This window comes from Globicephala melas, chromosome 14 (assembly GCF_963455315.2).
Source record: "Globicephala melas chromosome 14, mGloMel1.2, whole genome shotgun sequence".
NCBI lineage: Eukaryota > Metazoa > Chordata > Mammalia > Artiodactyla > Delphinidae > Globicephala > Globicephala melas.
In genome coordinates, this window is record NC_083327.1 from 55,037,267 (window position 1) to 55,057,342 (window position 20,076).

The following is a 20,076-nucleotide window of genomic DNA, read 5'->3' on the forward strand; positions in this document are numbered from 1 at the left end:
CAAATAAAAGAATTTTATAAATATACTATCTTTAAATCAGACTGCTTTTCATAAAGAAGAAACCCAGCCCACTGCCAGAGCCCCATGTTGTAACACTGATCACAGGAGCTCGATGGAAAGTTGTAAAGTGCTTGACGTGACCTGAAAAACACTGAAAGGGCAGCTCTGAGAACAGTAGGAGAGTGCATTATTCTTGTACAGAAAAAGCAGTAAATTGTTATTTATAGATATTGATAAGAAGAAATCCTTGAGCTTCTATGACTGCCAGGCCTTTCGAGTCATGTTCCAGGGATACATAAAGAAGATAAAGACTATTCCACACATCATTCATTTATGGTCAATTATGTAATCTGTAGACAACAAACTCAGAGTTTATGAATTATTGAAGAAGGAAAAGAATGCATCGTATCTTTAAGGCACTGAGCTGTTTATGGTAGAAAGCCACACAAAGTCAACCAAAATGACCTCAGGAATATTTGTAAGTTCTAAAACTTAAATATGATTAAACTTTCTGATGCTCATTGTTACATACATACACACCCAAAATGCCAAGGGTAAAAGATAAACATTACAATCCATGATACTTGGTCAGTGATTTTACTTCAAGACCAATGATTATAATTCTTTACATGAAGCCATGAAGGAAGAATATAATGCCGTGAACTCGAATAAAACAAGGTCCTCAGGAAAAGCAGGACTGATAAGAGTGATAGCCATTAGCTACCAAATAGAACATGGTCTCTTAAGTGGAGCAGAATTAATTGTAAATCAGCATATACACAGAAAAAAAATCACTAATGCTTAAACAGGATAAACAGAGAAAATTAGAATTAAGTAGCAGGCTAGCGTTCATCTATCAGTTTACAAGGAGTCAGGAAAGCACAACAGACATGGTTAATACTCTTCTCTGACACGGGTCCTGTTCTGTGAGCCACAAGATACAGAAGGCAAGGCTGAAAGCACCAACAGCCTTCCCACAGATGAATTCTCCTAAGTGAAATCGGGAACACCCAGAGGTTTCTAATTTGGCCACAAGCTTCAAACTGTCTTGGTAAAATTTTTTTAAGGCTAAAGAGTCAAAAGGAATGGGAATGTCTCCTCATTTTTCACTCCTATTTAGGAAAACTCATATGCAATTATCAAGGCAGAAGGGGCAAAAAGTAAACAAACGCGTGGAGCAGGTAAATTAGTTCCCAGACAGAAAATGAGAAAACAAATTCACAGACCGGCTGTAAAAAATAAACGTTTGAGGAAATTTTAAAAGCCATCTTTATTATTTCACTCTTCCAAATTCTTTCATCTGGTACCAACCAGACCCAAACTCTGTGTCTTCTTTCATTGGTCCCTCTCCTCCCCTCCTCACATTTTTTCCAAATCCACCAGCACTGTCCAATCCTAGGCCTTCACTACTTGATGTATGTACTGCCAGCAGTAGCTTCTTTCTTGCTTTTGTCTCCATCACGGCCTAGTCCCAACCCTCCCATAAACTATATTTACCTCAACTTCCCATTGTGAACCTTACACTTCAAGAAGATTCTTCTCTTGATGTTCCTACCCCACCAGCACACACATACACTAAACCGCAGTGATAACCATGCCCACTTAATCCTTGCTTATCCAAGTCCTATATGTCCTTCAAAGACTCTATCAAATCTTCTTTAATGATTTCACCAAACACTTCAGTCTGTGATGCTCTCTCTCAACTCTGAAAAAGCACTGGGCTTAGATTCCATATGATCTTTTCTTATTCGGTTATACAAGCATCTCTCAGGGCTGAAAGGATCTTAAAAAAGCATTCAGCCTCATGCTTAAATGTCCTCTACATCTCTAGCAAGTACTTAACCAGATTATGCTTGGACACTTCCCCTAATTTTACTACCTCCTACAGTAGCTCATTCTAGGTTTCAACAGCCCTACAATTACAAAGGTCTTCCTCATAATCAGCTTATATCTCTCACCAAATAGCTTCAAACCACTAGTTATTATCGTACTTAACTATCTATAAAAAAACAAACTAAATCCCTCCTGTATATTCCCAATATTCTAAGATTTTAAGAAACTTATCCAGTCTCCCACAAATCTCAAGATATATTTATACGATGTACCTTTAGCCATTCTGACATCATTTCTTCAACTTTACCAAATGTCCTAGTAATTATATGCTGCCTTTTGTTATTCTAATATTTCAGATATGTGTCAGCCACTCTTAGGGCCAATCTCGAAAATGTCAGAACTTTCACCAAGTCTAGACATTAGGACAATTTCACATTATCTCATTCCTTTCTCTCCCCACCCCCACGGTATCCAATGTGAGCTGATCATATATTAAATGTTTAATCAGTTTGGCTTTGAAATAGTCCTCTCAAATTATTTCTCAATGAATTGCCCACTGTAAACTGCATGCTTCTAGGCATAGATTAATTCCCTCCAACATTTTCCCTTCATTATAATAAATGGAAAATTACCAGATTTTTTTTTCTCAAAAAGAAATAGTTTCAGCGATAGTAAAATCTCTTGTGGAAATTAAACATGATACAAGGTTCCAGGCACTTCATATGACAGTATAAATAGATACAGGAAAATACTATAGCATGGCAGCATCAAAAAGAGCTTTGTGAGCAATGACTAGTTGGCCTTTGAAACACTGTAGTGATATATTTCACCAGATAAAATTTTTGTACTTTCAAATTATTCATTTTTTAAAAAATCATGCTTCTCATTTCCAATGCTACATGACGATGTTCCCATGTAGTATAGGAACAAGGCTATTACATTTGCCTGGATAGATAAAACACTTTATGGCCAGAAGTTTCAGACCAACCATTTTCATTGACCCTCAGCTGGCAACAGTTGGTACTGCGAAAGGTCAGCCTCTCTCTGGTTGTTTTTTAGAGCAATCTGCACCTAATTATACTAATTTTACTCTCAATGTATTGCTTAATTATCTATTGCTCCAGAAGGAATGACATTTCCTTTGGCTGAGAAACTAGCTATATCACACTACATTAGCAGTGACGAGCTTCACCAAGGGCAAAGTGATGGCTGACTTTCCTGTTTTGGCAGGCCTACTCAGGAGGCACCGTGTCAGCACCTGGGGAGATTACTGAAAGACTGGCCCAACTGCCACAGCTTTGATGGCAATCTGCATAGAATTACCAGTCACACATTAAACAGCCTCATTTCAATTCACCAAAATGAACGGTGCCACCAAATCTCCCCACACAATTCCCTGCTTTCAGTAACTCCACTGTTGAATTTCTCTGTCCAACCCAATGACGCATGCCCACCAAGCTCTGTAATGATGGATGGAGTCATTAGCATTTTAGTTTCTACACTGAACCTGAGGCCAAAGCATATGGTCTGACAGATGTTCCAGCAATGGGTTCTATTTGACTTGTCATGTAGGTGTCCACTTACACTGGACCTTCATGAAAGAATACTAATTTGTAAGTTACAGTCCAACTCCTGTTTCAACTCTTTCACATCCTCGAACGTTATAACGTGTTCTGATAATAGAACACTCAGAACATGCTTTATTCTATATTTCAGTTTACACTGATGATTAAAAATCACCCTTGAAGCTAATCAAATGACTTCAAATGGACAAGATGGACAAAAATGCAGGTAATGTTTGTACTAGGCTATCGCCATCTACGGCAGGGGTCCCCAACCCCCGGGCCACGGACTGGTAAGGCTTAGCTCCCCATCGCTCGCATTGCCACCTGAACCATCCCCGCCATCGCTCGCATTGCCACCTGAACCGCACCCCCTACATCCGTGGAAAAACTGTCTTCCACAAAACCGGTCCCTGGGGCCAAAAAGGTTGGGGACCGCTGATCTACAGCATGATTAGTACTGCCAGTGATTTGGGTATTTGAGGAAATGTTTCATATACTCACTTTCTCCTCATTCATGGTTTATTAAAGTAAACTATATACAGCAAATTGGATAAATCTTAACTTCTGACAAATGTATATACACCCATAGACCCAAAGCCTCAATAAAGCTATATAACATTTACCTTACCTCAAAAAGTTTCCCTGCTCACTTCCGGTTCCTAATCACCCCCCAACCCCAGTCAAATACTGTTCTGATTTCTAGCACCATAGATTAGCATCTAGAGAGTCATGCACTCTTTTGTGTCTCTTCTCTTCCAGAAAGCATAACATTGCTGAGCTTTATAAGTCCTGGTATCAGTAGTGCACGCTTTCTAATTTATTGCTGAGTAGTGTGAATGAACCACAAATTGTTTATCCATTTTCCTGTTAACGGACATTTGGGTTCTTTACAATTACTGGTTGTAATGAATAAAAAAGCTGTTATAAACATTCTTCCACAAGTCTTTTTGTGAACACATGCTTTTATTTCTCTTATGTAACTACTCAGGAGTGGAACTTCTGTGTCATACGTTATTGTTCCCTTATATATTCACTTTTTCCTGCGATCACTTTATCTACTATCCATATTATTGTGTTGAAATAAAAAGGACGTGACTAAAATTTTTAACCCACGAACATATATAACCTATTTTTTTTCTTTCCTGTGAGAAAATTATCTGGTACCTCTCAGGAATATAAACAGACATTTTTATTATTTTATTTCACTATAAATTGAACACTGAAAAACATTAAACATTAAATTGTACATTAAAATCTCACTGATGATCTTATTTCCTATAACCTGGGTTTTATCATAAGCCTTAAGTTATGATCCACAAATTCTCTACCATTGGGGGTTCCTTAGGAACACAAAATGGTATAGTTTTAAAACTTGTTGTAAGCATTATAAAACATCTGTTCATGTGGGGAAAACTGCAAATTGTAAGCTGAAAAAAAAAGTTGTGTTCATATCTAGAATGCAAGCTACTTCACTGAGCGTTATGAAAGAAAATGAATTTGGAAATTCTCTAGGAGCAACTAAAGACTTTATCCCAACTCCCTTATCCAATATGAACTGCATAACATACTTTTTTAAACTACATCCCACAAAACCTCATGATTTCACCAGATTTATAGCTTGCTGACACCAATGGACTTTTTTTTTTTTACACTAGCGCATGATATATTTTATTGAAGGTATTTCTTTTGGTTGTGCTATATACATTATGCATAATGCTACACCAATGGACTTTTAAAAACACTCATCCATATTGTTTTATGCATCAGTAGTTTGCTCAGCATGTGCAAGGAGGTTAATTTGGCTTATGTATTTTGTCATTGTTTTCTAAATGTCTAGAGTGAATGACCTTCTTTTAAGACTCTCTAATTTTATAATCTGAGATCTTGCAGGAAAGAAAACTCTGTAAAGGGACTTCCCTAGTGGTCCAGTGGTAAGGAGTCTGCCTTCCAATGCAGGGGACGAGGGTTCCATCCCTGGCTGGGGAACTAAGATCCCACATGCCACAGGGCAACTAAGCCCACGCACCACAACTACTGAGCTCACGTGCCGCAAACTACAGAGCCCATGTGCTCTGGAGTCTGCACGCCACAACTAGAGAGAGAAAACCTGCACACCACAACTAGAGAAAAGCCTCTGTGTGGCAACTAAACCGACACAGCCAAAAAGATAAATTAAATAAATAAATATTAAAAAAACAAAAAGAACACTCCCTAAAGATATAGCAGACCCACTATGATATGTCTTATGGACTATCCCAGATTATCTCAGGTAAGTCACTAAGTGTTTGCTTTTTTATGCTCCATTCTTTAATTTACCTAATTTGTATGTCATTTTAAACAATAAAAATGACTGAAATATCAATTGTAAGCTAAAGACAACAAGTGCGAAGTTATTCTCTAAATGTATTTCTATACATAAATTAATTTGAATGTCATATACTATCAGGTATTCATGGCAGTTGTAGTGTACCATTTTTCATTTAAAATAGAAAATTGGAAGCTTTCTAGTTTTTGCTCTTTTACACCATATTCAAACATTTACCAATTGAAGCTCAATATTATTATATTATATAAATGATTTGGAGGACATAAAAAGTTGATGGCCATTTTTATTACACCTGACCATGGCAGGTGTAACAGCTACTCCATTATTCCATTACTTTTGTAATAGGATGCAAAGACCTTTCATTCTGAGTTACTTCAGAGTACATTCGTTCACAGCAGTCAGCAGAGACTTTACGCAGTTGTCCTCACAATGATACTTAATTTGAGGAATGATTTTTTTCCCACACAAAACTAATAACTTAAAAATTTTAGGGGGATTCCCTGGTGGCGCAGTGGTTGAGAGTCCGCCTGCCGATGCAGGGGACGCGGGTTCGTGCCCCGGTCCGGGAAGATCCCACATGCCGCGGAGTGGCTGGGCCCGTGAGCCATGGCCGCTGAACCTGCGCGTCCGGAGCCTGTGCTCTGCAATGGGAGAGACCACAACAGCGAGAGGCCCATGTACAGCAAAAAAAAAAAAAATTTTTACATTCCTCCATGAAACAAAACAAAGGTGATCAAAGCCATGTTTCAGACCATCAAAAATAATGTAGAGACCTGGTTTAGCATCTTACAGCTGGAAGGGATTTTGGTCTCTACCCACACCTCCTTTAATAGATAAAAAAATCTATGGCCAGGAAAAGTTCAATGAATTCTCTAAGCCAATATAATTAACTGAGTTATAAGAATTAAAGAGTTAGAATTAAGGTTAGAATTAAGAACTGGGCCCCTTGACCTTTAGGAAGTTGTTCTACACCAAGCAAAAATAACTTGACATCTATCCGTGTGTGTTGGCCTGTAGATGCATTGTCGAATCAAGATTCTTCTTCCTTTATTATGTTTCTACTAGTTTCAGCAAAAGATGGATCATTTTTTTTAATCATTGGCCACTTTCTGATTCACTCACTCTATAGATGTACACATATCAATTACATCTATATATCTACACCATTATCTCTACGTCTCAGTCTTATTTATTTGAAAACAACCCTAAACCAGGCAATTGATAATCTTCAATGTTTCTTAAATATGGAGAAGAATGATTCAAGGGAATAAGTTAAGGTAATTTAAGTGGTATTATTGAAAAAGGCAGAAAAGCTTTTTCATGAATAAGCATGTAAATTGCTGAAGAATTGGGCAATGTCAAAATAGACGAGAAATATATAAATTCACCTTGGAAAATGTAAAGAGAAAGAAGAGGAGAAAAAAGAAAGCAGAACAGAAATTGAACAGAATATTTTTATCTCTCATCTTTATTTAAAAACTGGCAAGAGGAAAATTTTTTAAAACTATAATGAAATGAGCCAATTTACAAAAGTAAGAAACAAACAATAAATGAGCAGTATTTTGACTGCAACCCACTCAGACCAGCGGGGCCAGAAAGTCTTTGTTGCCACAAGGCAGCTGGTGTCTAAGTACACAAAACCCTTTTTATTTCAACGTCCCATTAAATCCTGGGGCGTAAACCCAGGGGCAGACTGCAGAGTCTCTGGTTCTCCAAGACAAGACTATATAGGTAACAATAAAAATTAAATGCCAAAAATGTCTCTACCTAAATGACAAACGACTAGCAAAGTAATTAGAAAATATATCTAAACACATTCTTAATACTATCAGTATATAGGCTGAGAGAGAAAGTAAGAGGGATTCTAACTAGATGTTTAGATGATGAAACAATTTGTACATTATACAATACACTCTACAGGAAGAATTATCTTATATTTAAATACCTGTAGTGGAAATTAGCATAATCACAGGGTAAAAAGGAGAGAGTACATTTCCTTTTCACGTATTCAGGATGGTATCCTGATATGCACATATTAAATAAATTACAAAAGTAGCTATAATTAGATTTATATGAAATACATCTGTTATAACATCCGATTGGATGTGGGAATTGAATGAAAAAACACCTTTATAACACCCAGTACAATATCAGGCATTATACGCGTATGATTTCAATAATCATTGATTATAATTATGATCCCAACTTCCTGAAACCTAATGATGATCCTTGACACTAATTTTCTCTCTCTAAAGATATCACAAAATAAAGCCTGATGTCTATGTTCAAGAAACTAAGCTAATGATTTTCCTTTTTGGTCTCTATTGGCATTCTCAGGAATTTAAAATTCTAACTAATTAAATCCCTTTCCTCATTCTGATGCAAACAGAATTAAATAATAATAATAATAAAGGTGCTCAGAGAATATTATTTCTTACATTCTAGCTTCAAATATTCTGCCCTAGGTCCAGCCTCAAGGCTTTAGTTGCTCTTAGCTCCTCCCACCTCCCCACCCACCTCTGTCCCAGGATTGACAGATATTCTCTGAGGATATGGCACATTCCTTAGTCACTGTTTTCTCACAGATTCTTTTAAAGCTCTTTGTATGCACCACTTACATTTCCCCAACATGTATGCTAAACTGCAATTCATTAAATACACATTTTTTGCGGATTTAATATGTGCAAGGCAAATATCTTGTCCTCAGATCTGTGATTAACCCTTATACACAAAAATCCTGAAAAACAATTTTAGTTGGCTCTCTTCCAATTCACATTTCCAGAAATACTCCCAAAGGTTTCTTAAAATACTTTTGAAAACTTTATCAGAGTATGACAGTTCCTGCTTAAGTACTATGCTCTTGTAAGTTGTTTTCAAAATGTTAAATGAGACATTTTTCATTTTTTTCCTATTTTGAATGGATCTAGAAAAATTGTTTTTACAGTTTGGACATAACATTAGAGAATTATGATTCTCTAAGGAGTTAATGAGTAACTCACCCAAATACTTATTAACTATACACTGTTATATTTTTATTCATATTCCAAAAATGGAAATATCTGAAATGAATCTGCAGCGAATTAAATCAAACCTACACAAAAGACAACCTGTCACACACATATTCCACCCCCCACCCCCCCACACACACATACAGGGAAAAAGAATTTGTGATTTTTTAAAAATCAAGTGTACCCTTTAGTTCAGCTGCCAATGCGGCCTTACCTGCAGCCATAACTTGTTATGTACAGCGTCTCTCCCTGTAGCGATACACTGAAATGTAGCATTCTGCCCTGCATTGACCTCTACGTCCCCCAGACGGAGGAAATGAGGAGATTTATCTGTGAAGACAAGAAAAAACTTACTTTTTTCCACATGAAGAAAACATGCCGTGTTACTTTTTCCCAACAGAATAATGTTGTTCATACTTTTACCTTCGGCCAAGACTAATGTCGTATGGACGAAAATTTCAGTTTTCTCTGTGCTGAAAGACATTGTTGCCTCTCTCACGCTAAGTTCTCTTTTTTAAATAGTTTTATTACGTATCGCCTCATAATTGCTAGAGCAATTCTATACAGAGTGAGCACCCAACGATTACTGCTGGAGGACCCCTGTAGCATGTTGCATACGGGTGATAATAATAGTTACAAGTCAAAGCAAACAAAAGAGATCAAATAGGCACAAAGCAGAGCATAATAGAAAACTATAAGAAAAACACAGAATGACAGCTCAAAAACTGACATATACATGGCTGTTGAACTATTAAGTTACAATTTAAGCAGTTACATCTTTCTTTTCTTTTCTAAAGAAATTTCAATAACTATAATCCTCTAGTACTTCAAAGAACAAGGTAAGGGACTGTTTTTCTTCCTCTCAGAGTATTAGCTTAACTGTTGTTAAATCCACCTCCTATTCCTTCATAGTCCTAAGAAAGTTACCCAAAAGAAATATTAGACCAACAAAAAAGTGATGACTGCCATCAAAATATACATGAGTTACATGACTGTCAAACAAGCATTCTCTATAATTACCTTTTAAAACTGAAGCTTATTCAGGTTTTCAACTGAAAGAAAACATAAACGGGAAAAGCTAAGCCTCAGTGAGTAAAGATAGTGCATGAAGGATCATATCACAATGAAACTACTGTTGTGCTCAATTTCTGTATTTTTTAACTTGTTTACTCATGAAAGCCTTTCTTTAATATCTTCTTTCAAGAAGTGTAAATGAACAGTAGATGGAAACACCGTTCTCATATATGAATGGATTGAAGGAGTTTAGTAAACCAGCTTGAACTTTGAGTGAGATAATTTCTCCTTTTTCTTAGAATATACCACATGTAATAAATCATTTCACCTTTGCCTGCTACATCCTTCTCCAGTGCCTCACCTCAGTAGGTGCTTCAGAAAAAGGAATGCTTGCACTAGAACACAAGCTAGAACAGTGGTTCTCAAATTGTGAACTCAAGACGATCAGCATTAGTATCACCTGGGAACAATCAGAACCCAGTGAGGGGCCAAGCAATGTGTGATTTGCCACATCCAGTTGGTGATTCTGAGGCACACTAGGGTTTGACAACCAGTTAGCAGGAGCATGAGCCTTGGCCCCTGGTACGGTGCCCCCTGTGCATGCTGCTTACAAAGTATTAGAGAATTTCCACCAGGAGGGTTACTGAACAGATCATCTAGAATTCATGGGCCCTATAAATCACTGCTGTTGGGAGATATAGCTTAAGTCTGAATTTATACCAACCGTTTTATGCCTGGCTCTACTGAATGCATGCAGTAATTGCCTTTCAGAGTATGTGATATAAACACAAAAGTAGTTACCCCATCTGAAGACCAATCAATGTGCATCTAAGGACATACCAAACTATGTGTTAACAAATTGAGTTTCTTGTTTTGTGTGCTTTCTATTGTTTTGTTGTTTAATATGAATTAGCCAGAAATTTATTATGACATTAAAAACTTAGTCTTAAGTTTGGAATAAGATGAGTTAATTCATTTTCTTCATTTCACCCCAACTTTCAACTTAGCAGATCACATAAGTTGGTGAGGCTTCTTCTTATTTTCTTTTCACTGAACTGATTTGTTATTCTTTGCTTTCCTAGGCAATTTAATAATACCAAAAAAAGGAAAGAGTCCTACCTAGAGTTTCATTTACATTTTTAATTTTTTCTGTCAAAAATAATGTCAACTAAATAAACTGAAGATCTAACAGGCTTTATTAGGGGATTCATGAATCAGGCAGCATCCCAACTATTAACTATAAGACAGATCAAAGGGGTTGTACAAAATGGAAGGTTTTTATGAGAAGAAGAGTGGGGCAAGGGAGCTACTAGCAAAAAGAAAAGAAGTAATTATTTTTAGGCCAGGACATCTTCTTTGAGGAAGAAACGGAACAGCAAGGGTTTTATGATTCAGATCACCTCTTCTTCCTCTGGGAGATAGAGACGGATCACAGGACAGATTATCCTACTGGTGCTTGACCATGAAATCCAGACTAGTCAATTAAGATAACATTTCTGGAAGAAACTGAAACTGCAGTTGGATCAGGTATAAATCTAGGTTTTGTATTATGAACTTTTAGCATGAGTGACGCCATTTTGGGACTGTGGTTTTCTTTTGAACAGTAATTAATTAAAAGAATCCTTTAACATGTGTAGTACAAGTCTGAAAAATATTTGATTCAAAAACTCTAGAAATATTTCAGTGTTCTTTTAAAACTGAACAAAAGGCTAGGAGTAACAACAACAAAAGAGAGAGCAATGACCAAGTGATAATCAATAGTCACTACCAATATAAGACAAGTGTTGAAAGGATATAGAAAAATACAGTTCTTAATCACAACCTACCACAAGGATAACTCAGGACTTGGATGTCATCAATGGCAATATAACCACTTCTTCCTCCTGAGACTTCAGCTTCAAATATTACCTGTCAGGAAGAAATAGAAAACACTTACAACAATCATTTTTAAGGAATTTTCACAGTGAAAGAAAAATAGCTATAACACACTTATGAAAATTAAAATTTAATTTTCGTCCAATAAGAATTAAAATTTCATCTTATAATGTGAGTAATTTCCTAAACCTTGTACAGGTAAACAACATTTTTTTGAAGAGCAATTAAATTATTGAGGTCAAGCAGTTCTCACTAAATTTCTTAAGCAACTATTATTAAGTGTTGTAGATTTCCTGAATGGGCAATATACAGGCAGAATGAATAGGCAGATATAGCAAATCTCATATCTCTAAATTTTCCCTTATTGACTTTTTCCATTTTTGTTATTTATTTAACATATATTGAGCACCTACAAATGTGCCAAGCAGTATGCTAACCAGCAAAGACATCAACTGATCTAAGCTTTTAAATAGCTGAATTTTCAAAGACAGAGGTCATCAGATAGATTAGTGTTACTCCAGGCAAAAGGAACCATATACAATGGAATAGAACAGAAATCTGTGTTTGGGAAACCAAATGAATGTAATCTGTATAGCTACAAAGACTCAAGAGGGAAGAGATGAAATTAGAGAAGTAGGCATGGAAGACTTTGAATACCATGGGAGTGAAGTCAGGAGTATATCCTGTCAATGATTAATCAATTAAAAAATATATATATTAAATATATATATTATTAATAAATATTTTAATAAATATATTTTTAAAAATCAATGTTCAGATATAAGCTAATGTTTTAGAATTTTGTTGTTACAGTCAATCACAGAACTTCGTAAAGACTTTCCCTTAGTAACGTGTGCTGTGACTCTTCAAGAGAAAACGGATTAAGCATGCCACATTTCAACATTTTATTTGACTATGGGCTCCTTTATTCATGGAGAGACATAGGTTATCTTTGGACTGTTTTGCAAAACGTTTTAGGAAACATATTGGAAATTGATATTTAAAGTAGGAATAAAATATAATCAAATTGGTGTATTACAAATATATTTGGCTCAGGACTTCCCTGGTGGCGAAGTGGTTAAGAATCTGCCTGCCAATGCAGGGGACATGGGTTCGATCCCTGGTCTGGGAAGATCCCACATGCCGTGGAGCAACTAAGCTTGTGTGCCACAACTACTGAGCCTGCGCTCTAGAGCGCGCGAGCCACAACTACTGAGCCCACGTGCCACAACTACTGAAGCCCGTGCGCCTAGAGCCTGTGCTCCGCAACAAGAGAAGCCACTGCAATGAGAAGCCCATGCACTGCAATGAAGAGTGGCCCCCACTCGCCGCAACTGGAGAGAGCCCGTGCAGCAACGAAGACCGAACACAGCCAAAAATAAATGAATAAATAAATAAATATTAAAAAATAAAAATAAATATATTTGGCTAAAAGGTGGAGGATGGCCCCAAAGAAGGTAAGACTAGAAACAAATAATATGCTAGTAACAGTGAACACAGAAAAATGAGAAGAAAAAGGAGAGATAAAAGAAATAATACTAAGGAAACAGACAAAATAGAAATTATTGATTCATTAGTTGTTTAGAAATAATAGGAAAATTCTCATTCCTGGCCTGGGCCCTTAGGTAGATAATGCTATTGTCTGTTGTCAAGAAGGAGGAAACTTCCCACAGGTCTCATAGAAATGGCACCTAAGAAGTGGCCAAAGCAGGTAGCTTTTATGCTTTTTAGACAAAGAAACAATAAATTTGTGAGGAAGTGACAGGAAATAGTTTTGGGTGCTCAATTAGTGAAGAACCTAAACAGAGTTTGGACCTGGGGTAGTAAATTAGTGAAGTGGCAAGGTTTGTTTACACAGACTTTTCAGCTCCGCATTCTCTATCTCTGCTAAGAGATAAGAGTGATAAGGGTGTTCTTCTACCGCCAGATGCAGGGGGTACACCTTTCACATGAGAGATTTATTTCCTGTTTTCAGAAAGACAGAAAGAAGGGTCAGAGTGTCCCTCTTGCCCTGGCCATTTCTTAAGAAACTAATTGAAAATAATCAGTATACCGTTGAGGCACATTTTGGGGCAGCCTACCCCATGACCCAACACTATCAGGATCCCTAGCCAGAACACGTGATACAGAAAAAGATACAAATTTGAGGGAGAAGATAACTAAGTACATTTCAGACATTTCAGATTCCATTAGCCTAGGATACATATGGGGTAAATGCTTAGGAGATAACTAGACAGATATATCTCAAAGAGAAGAGATGGGTTTAAAATAAAGCTATAGATTTGGAAGTCATCATCATGGCAGTGAGTAAGCTATAGATTTGAAAGTTACAGGGATTGGTGAGTAAGACGGCATAGAAGATAAAAAGCAGCAAACCATGAAATGGAAGGCAAGAAGACAGCCAGCAGAAGTAAGGCCAACAAAGTACGATTCAGACAGAAGGGTGGAGGAAGGCACTCCCCCCAGTCAGGCAGGTCAACACTCCCACCAAAAGGATTAGAAAAGGCCAGATAAATTACAATGACCATAATTTTAAAACATCAGATATCTGCATAAACAATGGCATCTAGATGAGCACAAATTTTAGGAGGACAGGATCTCTCGAGTGTGATCCCAGGATCTTCTTTCCCATGGGACTATTTGCCAATTCTGGAAACAGGCTGTGGTTCTAGCTCAGCACAGATTTAGGGCCTCTATGGGAGAAAGTGAAAACAATGAAGCTTGCTGTAACTGTGTAAAAATAGAACAACAAACTAGAAATTTAAGAGTCTGAATAAAATAGATGCAAACTACAGCAAAAAACATGAGCTGTAGGAGAGAGGTCAAGGGAAACTAAAAAAGTATCAATTAAAGTTAGCCATTAAGGGTTCTCTGGTAACTCCACTAAAGTGGAGGGGGATAAGTTTGATTGTTTTTACTGAGCTCTTACTATACTCAAGAGACTGTTCTAACTGAGTATGCTCATTCATGCTCACATCTGCTGTTGTTTCCCTCCTCTCTTTCTCTCTCTCTCTCTCTCTCTCTGCACACACACAAATTCATTACATCTTCACTACAATCATATGAGGTAGTTATTATTTTTATCCTCAATTTAAAGAAAGTTAAGTGACTGCACCAAAGTCTAACAGCTAACAAGTCGTAGAGTCAGGGATGGACCCAAGTCAACCTCCAGGATCTAATCTTCCATCAACTTCACTACACTTCCTCTCAAGATCAAGAAACAAACACAGTAGAACATTTAATTTAAATAGACTTTAAATTTCCTTTAAAAGTCTAGTATGTTAAATTTTTAAAGTGTTATTTTAAATAGCAAACTAATTAGATATTCTATTGACTAAACAGCAGTATCATCAATCAGCATTACATCCTTCCCATTCTCATACCATATCTACATCCACCCCAAAGCCAATGACAATAGGACACAGCAGGCTGGGTGGATGGTTCACCTCCCCTCCAATCACTCCCATCATAAGCTACCTCCTGTGTTAGTTCTTTTCTACTTCAAGTTTGCCCTTTATGACTATTAATTTCCCTGGAATAAGTTAAAGCTGAGAAGTAGGAGAATGAGGTTTTGGTGGGAAGACAAATATTTCATGATGAAAGGAGGGCTAACCTATAAAGACAGAAATATATGTGTGTGTATGTGTGAGTGTGTGTATACGTGAGTGTGTGTATACATATCATTTGCATTTCATGTGAAGGTATTTGATATGATAACAACTGTCAGGTCACTTTCTAAATATTGGAACAAAGGTTTAGCAAGAAATAGAGGAGGGAAGTAGAGACTTTAAATAATGTATAACTTGGAGCAATTGTGGTACAGGCCACTTTCTTGGGGGTGAGAAAATTTGTATTTGACACACAACTCTCCTATTTACAAATTCTTGAGCAAATCACATAACCTTTAAGAGCCAAGTCCCAACCCCATAATATGGAGATAATGCAGCTTTCATTACAAAGTTTTGTGAGGATTAAACAGTAGCATCTGTAAAAGTGCTAAATAAACCAAAAGGTAAGATTATGAACATTGTTAATATAGGACATTTGTATAAGTATATTCCAGGAAAACAAGTTTTACTTGCTCGAATGGTAGTTCAAGGAAAGGGAAAGTATAGAAAGAAAAAATGAGAAAATTATTTTTGGAAAAAATACAGTCTTATGAATAGACCACACAGCTGAATAATTAATCAGTTAATTATTTCAGGTTTGTTACAGGCAGCATTAATTAAATTATTTTAATTCTATGCTTATCTTAGTTTTACTTTCTCGAATTGTTTTACTTGGTAGGTGGTAAGTTTAAACATGTTTACTACACCCCTGAGGAAAAGTTTCTTATTTGTGCATTTAAACTGAGCTTTATTCTGGAAAATAAAGTTAGGCCTTGATTTAAAAGGGAGTGAAAGAATTGGTTCTTTAGTAAAGAAAATAAAAATGTTTCTCTTTTTAGTGACTCATTTTCCCTAAGTGTTGTCTCTGCCTCATTAACTAGAGCAAGAGGAAATTTCTAAGATCAGATTCCTTTACTGCTAAGTATCTAATCAGCTTTATCACTTTATCAGAGCCCTCACCTTGTAAGTCTCTTCGGTCCACTCAGGGAAAACCAATCTCAGTAGCTTAATTATGCAAAACTTGCTTGGGCTAATGCTCAGGTCAGAGCTAATGCTCGGTGTCAAATAGAAAACTAGGGCTTCCCAGGAGAAGACAGCAAGGGAAGCCATACCAGATGTCAACTTGAACCCATCCAGGAGGCCAGCCTGAGAACAGAATGAAAGGGCTCTGCTTTTCATGCTGTTTCCACTCCACTCTGTTACCTGAAATACTGAAGGTGATGATTCTAATCAAATTTTTGCTACTCTAGCAACATTCTTGGATTACTAACTAAATAAGTGAAGTCAAGTCAAATTAAAGGAGGGGAGGAGGCGAACCCTAAAGAACAAGAACAACTTTATCTTTTGGCAAACTGAATTAACGCAGAAGTACCTCATACAATGGAAAGCTGAACTCAAAGTAAGGAGCCTGGGCTCTGGTTGCTGGTTTGCTATCACATGTAACCCAGGCAACTAATTTAACCATGTCTTCAGAGCCTCAGATGGGCAACACTGGCCTTGCCCATAACTCAGGTTTGTTGTGAAGATTGAATGGTATATGTGAAATGATTAAATGATATATGGAATGCCACGTAAGACAAGACATTATGGATATGATAAAAATCTGAAATAAAAACTTGCACTTAATTTTCTTTCAATATATCACAGTGTTAAAAGTGTAGGCTCCAAAGTCAGATATACGTTGAGTTCACATTCTTTAAATGTTAACTTTAACTTATAGAAAAACATATGTAAAGTTACTTATGTAACTTTAACTGATGTACAGTCTAAACCTAAGTTTCCTTTTCTATAAAAAGAAACTATTAGTATCCACCTCAGGGTTAAGGGGGAATTAAATGAGATAACACACGTGAACCATTTAGCACAGCTCCTGGTACATGGTAAGCATTCTAGGTTAAGGGGCACCACTGCCATCATGGGAAGAAAATATCCATAAAGGACACATGTACTAAAATGAAATTTCTTCCCATTCCCTCCTCCCTTTTCAAAAACATAACTCTCTGCCCTGAATTTGGAAAATTAAAAAAAATTTAAAAAACCTTAGAATAAACTGGTATTTCATTCCCATAAACCTCCTCAAATATGTTTTCTGTGATTTGAAGTTTTAAACACTGAATATTGTTAATGTAAAGTTCAAAGTAAATTACACATTTGCCTTCAAAGAATAAATGTAACAAAATGAAAACCTACAGAATAGAAATAGGTTTATTTCTATATGTTCCGGTCCAAATTTGGATAATGAATAAAACAGTCATCTGTAATAAAATAGTCACCTGAATAAAACAGTCATCTTAACCAACATTACTAAAGCTGCAGGTCCATCCGTATCAGTGCTCTGATGTCAGTGTGAGGCCTCAAAGGAGGAGCTGTGCTTGACTCAACTTTGTGTCCTCAAAGCTTATTCTTACTACCTGGCACATAGCAGACATTCAGTAGATGCTAGCTGAACAACAACAATAACAAATTATACATAGATATATACACACACACAATGTATAATATACATGAACATAAGTATGTTAGCATCATTAAATATAATTGACTTCTCTTTATCTCATGTAAACTCTAAACATTGGATTCTCAAGGATCCATCCCAAGCCACCTTCTCTCTTTTTGCCATACTTTTCACCCTGATAGGATAAAGGAAGATAAGCCTACAAAAAGACAGAGGAAACTGAGAAAAAATAAAGTGTGTAGAGATAAAAAAGGGAAATGGAGGTACATGGTATCATAAAAGCCAATAAAAGAGTATCTGAAGGAGAAGAGATGTCAGGACCAAATGCCGATCAAACACTAAGTAAGATGGAGATTAAAAATACCCTCATATATATCTTATAACTAGAAGTTGGTACACTGTAAACAACATATCCCCACTTCTCCCAAACCCCAGACCCTAGTATCCAACATTCTAGCCTCTGTTTCTTTGAGGTTTTTTTTTTTTTTGATTCCATATATAAATGATGTCATACCAGAGAACACAAATTTCTGGTTATAAGATGAATAATTTCTGCGGATCTAATGTATAGCATGGTGATTGTGTTTAAAACTACTGTATTACATACTTGAAAGTTGCTAAGAGAGTGAATCTTAAATGTTCCCACGACAAAAAAGAAATGGTAATTATGTGACAGGGTGGTGTTAGCTAATGCTATAGTGGTAATCATTCTACAATACATACTTGTATCAAATCAGCACATTGTACACCTTAAACTTACATAATGTTATATGTCAATTATATCTCAGTAAAGCTGGAACAAAACCACTCCTTATATGTAACACTGTGATTAAGAGTGACCAAATAAAGTACCATCATATGAAGTAACAGAAATGGAAACCATATTAGATAATAATGAAGAGAGCAGAGGAGTGGAGATGTTTGTAACCCTCCTACAGGAAGTATGCCTGAATCGGTGGAGAAATCTAACCAAGGATGGAAGAAGATACGGGGTCAAGGGAAGCGTTCAACCTTTTATTATCATTTTTAGGACGAAAAACACTTAGATGTTTTGAAGTTGATGAGGATGATTCAATTTGAAGGGAATGTTTGAGTGTACATGAGAGAAATAACTGTTAATGTGAGATAGGATAGCACTGGATCCAAATCACAGGTCAGAGGAGGGGCTCTACTTCTTTCATAACATAAGGAAAGGATGAATGAAGATATGAGTAGGATTTGTAGGATTGGTAGATAAGGGAGTTTCTCCTGTATGGCCTCAGTTTTCTCAGCTACAAAGGATGGGCTAGTGGGAAGGACGAGTGGTTGGAGTTTGGAGAGAAATGAATGGAGTAGAATGGACAGAAGAAGAGAAAAGGAATTGAAAAGAAAAATGTGATAGGATCTCCAGGAGTATTGTGGGCCCATCTGAAGTTAGCGACTGTGTTTTTCTAGTGATCCTGATCTACCATGGAGCGTGATTCTATTTAAAATAGAATTTCCTTGATTTTAAGTTCATAAAAAGTAGACAGAAAAAAAGGAATCAAGGAGTTTATGGAAATAGAAAATGTGACCAAAAAGAGATTACAAAGAAATCAAATTTTGATACAATGAGCAAATTGATGAATTAGCAAAAGACAGATGGTTAGATCAACGGATGCTCCCCATGAGGCTGATGGATGATCTCAGTGAAATTAATCAAGTAGAAAGAGATTAATTTATGTTATGGTCAGAAGGTGAGATGCTTACATGTAAAGCTAGAACACTTGTGAGATATTATAAGATCTGTATAATAAGAGCAGCAGGTTAAAAAAGGCAGGTGGGCTTCCCTGGTGGCGCAGTAGTTGAGAGTCTGCCTGCCGATGCAAGGGACACGGGTTCGTGCCCCGGTCCGGAAAGATCCCACGTGCAGCGAGGCGGCTGGGCCCGTGAGCCATGGCCGCTGAGCCTGTGCGTCCGGAGCCTGTGCTCCACAATGGGAGAGACCACAACAGTGAGAGGCCTGCGTACAGCAAAAAAAAAAAAAAAAAGGTAGGTGATTTTTGGAGATGAGGAGGTGAAGGAACTACCTAGGGACTTTCCACAAATATACCAAAGCCATCAGGATAATGGTGGGCCTTGGGAATGAAGAAAGCAAGTCTGACACCAGTACTAAAGTTCAGGATGAATAGAAGAAAATGACTTGGGATCCAGAGGAAGGCAATCATGAGTGTGATGGCATGGCTGAAAGAATTCAAAGGGGCAAGGGTGTTTCCCATCCATTAAATTGATCCTAAGTTGCAAGGTATTAATATCTGCCTTTTTAGAGACTGTTTGGGAAGAAGTGTCCTCAGTCTAGAGCCACAAACAGAGCATGATGATTATAACATAATTAATTGTCTCAATAAATTTTCAAGGTTTATCTTTACTACTG

General features: G+C 36.8%; 1 protein-coding gene across 15 annotated transcripts in view; it reads right to left on the reverse strand.

Annotated features, from left to right (window-relative positions):
• The window catches only part of PTPRK (protein tyrosine phosphatase receptor type K), a 566,917-nt gene that overhangs the window by 261,085 nt on the left and 285,756 nt on the right, over window positions 1-20,076 (reverse strand). For all 15 annotated transcript variants that reach the window (XM_060283348.1, XM_060283337.1, XM_030853499.2 and 12 more), the window contains exons 4-5: window positions 11,573-11,654; window positions 8,947-9,062 (exon numbers count right to left, since the gene is read on the reverse strand). In XM_060283348.1, the coding sequence (XP_060139331.1) occupies window positions 8,947-9,062; window positions 11,573-11,654 (198 nt within the window). The remainder of the gene's footprint in view (window positions 1-8,946; window positions 9,063-11,572; window positions 11,655-20,076) is intronic.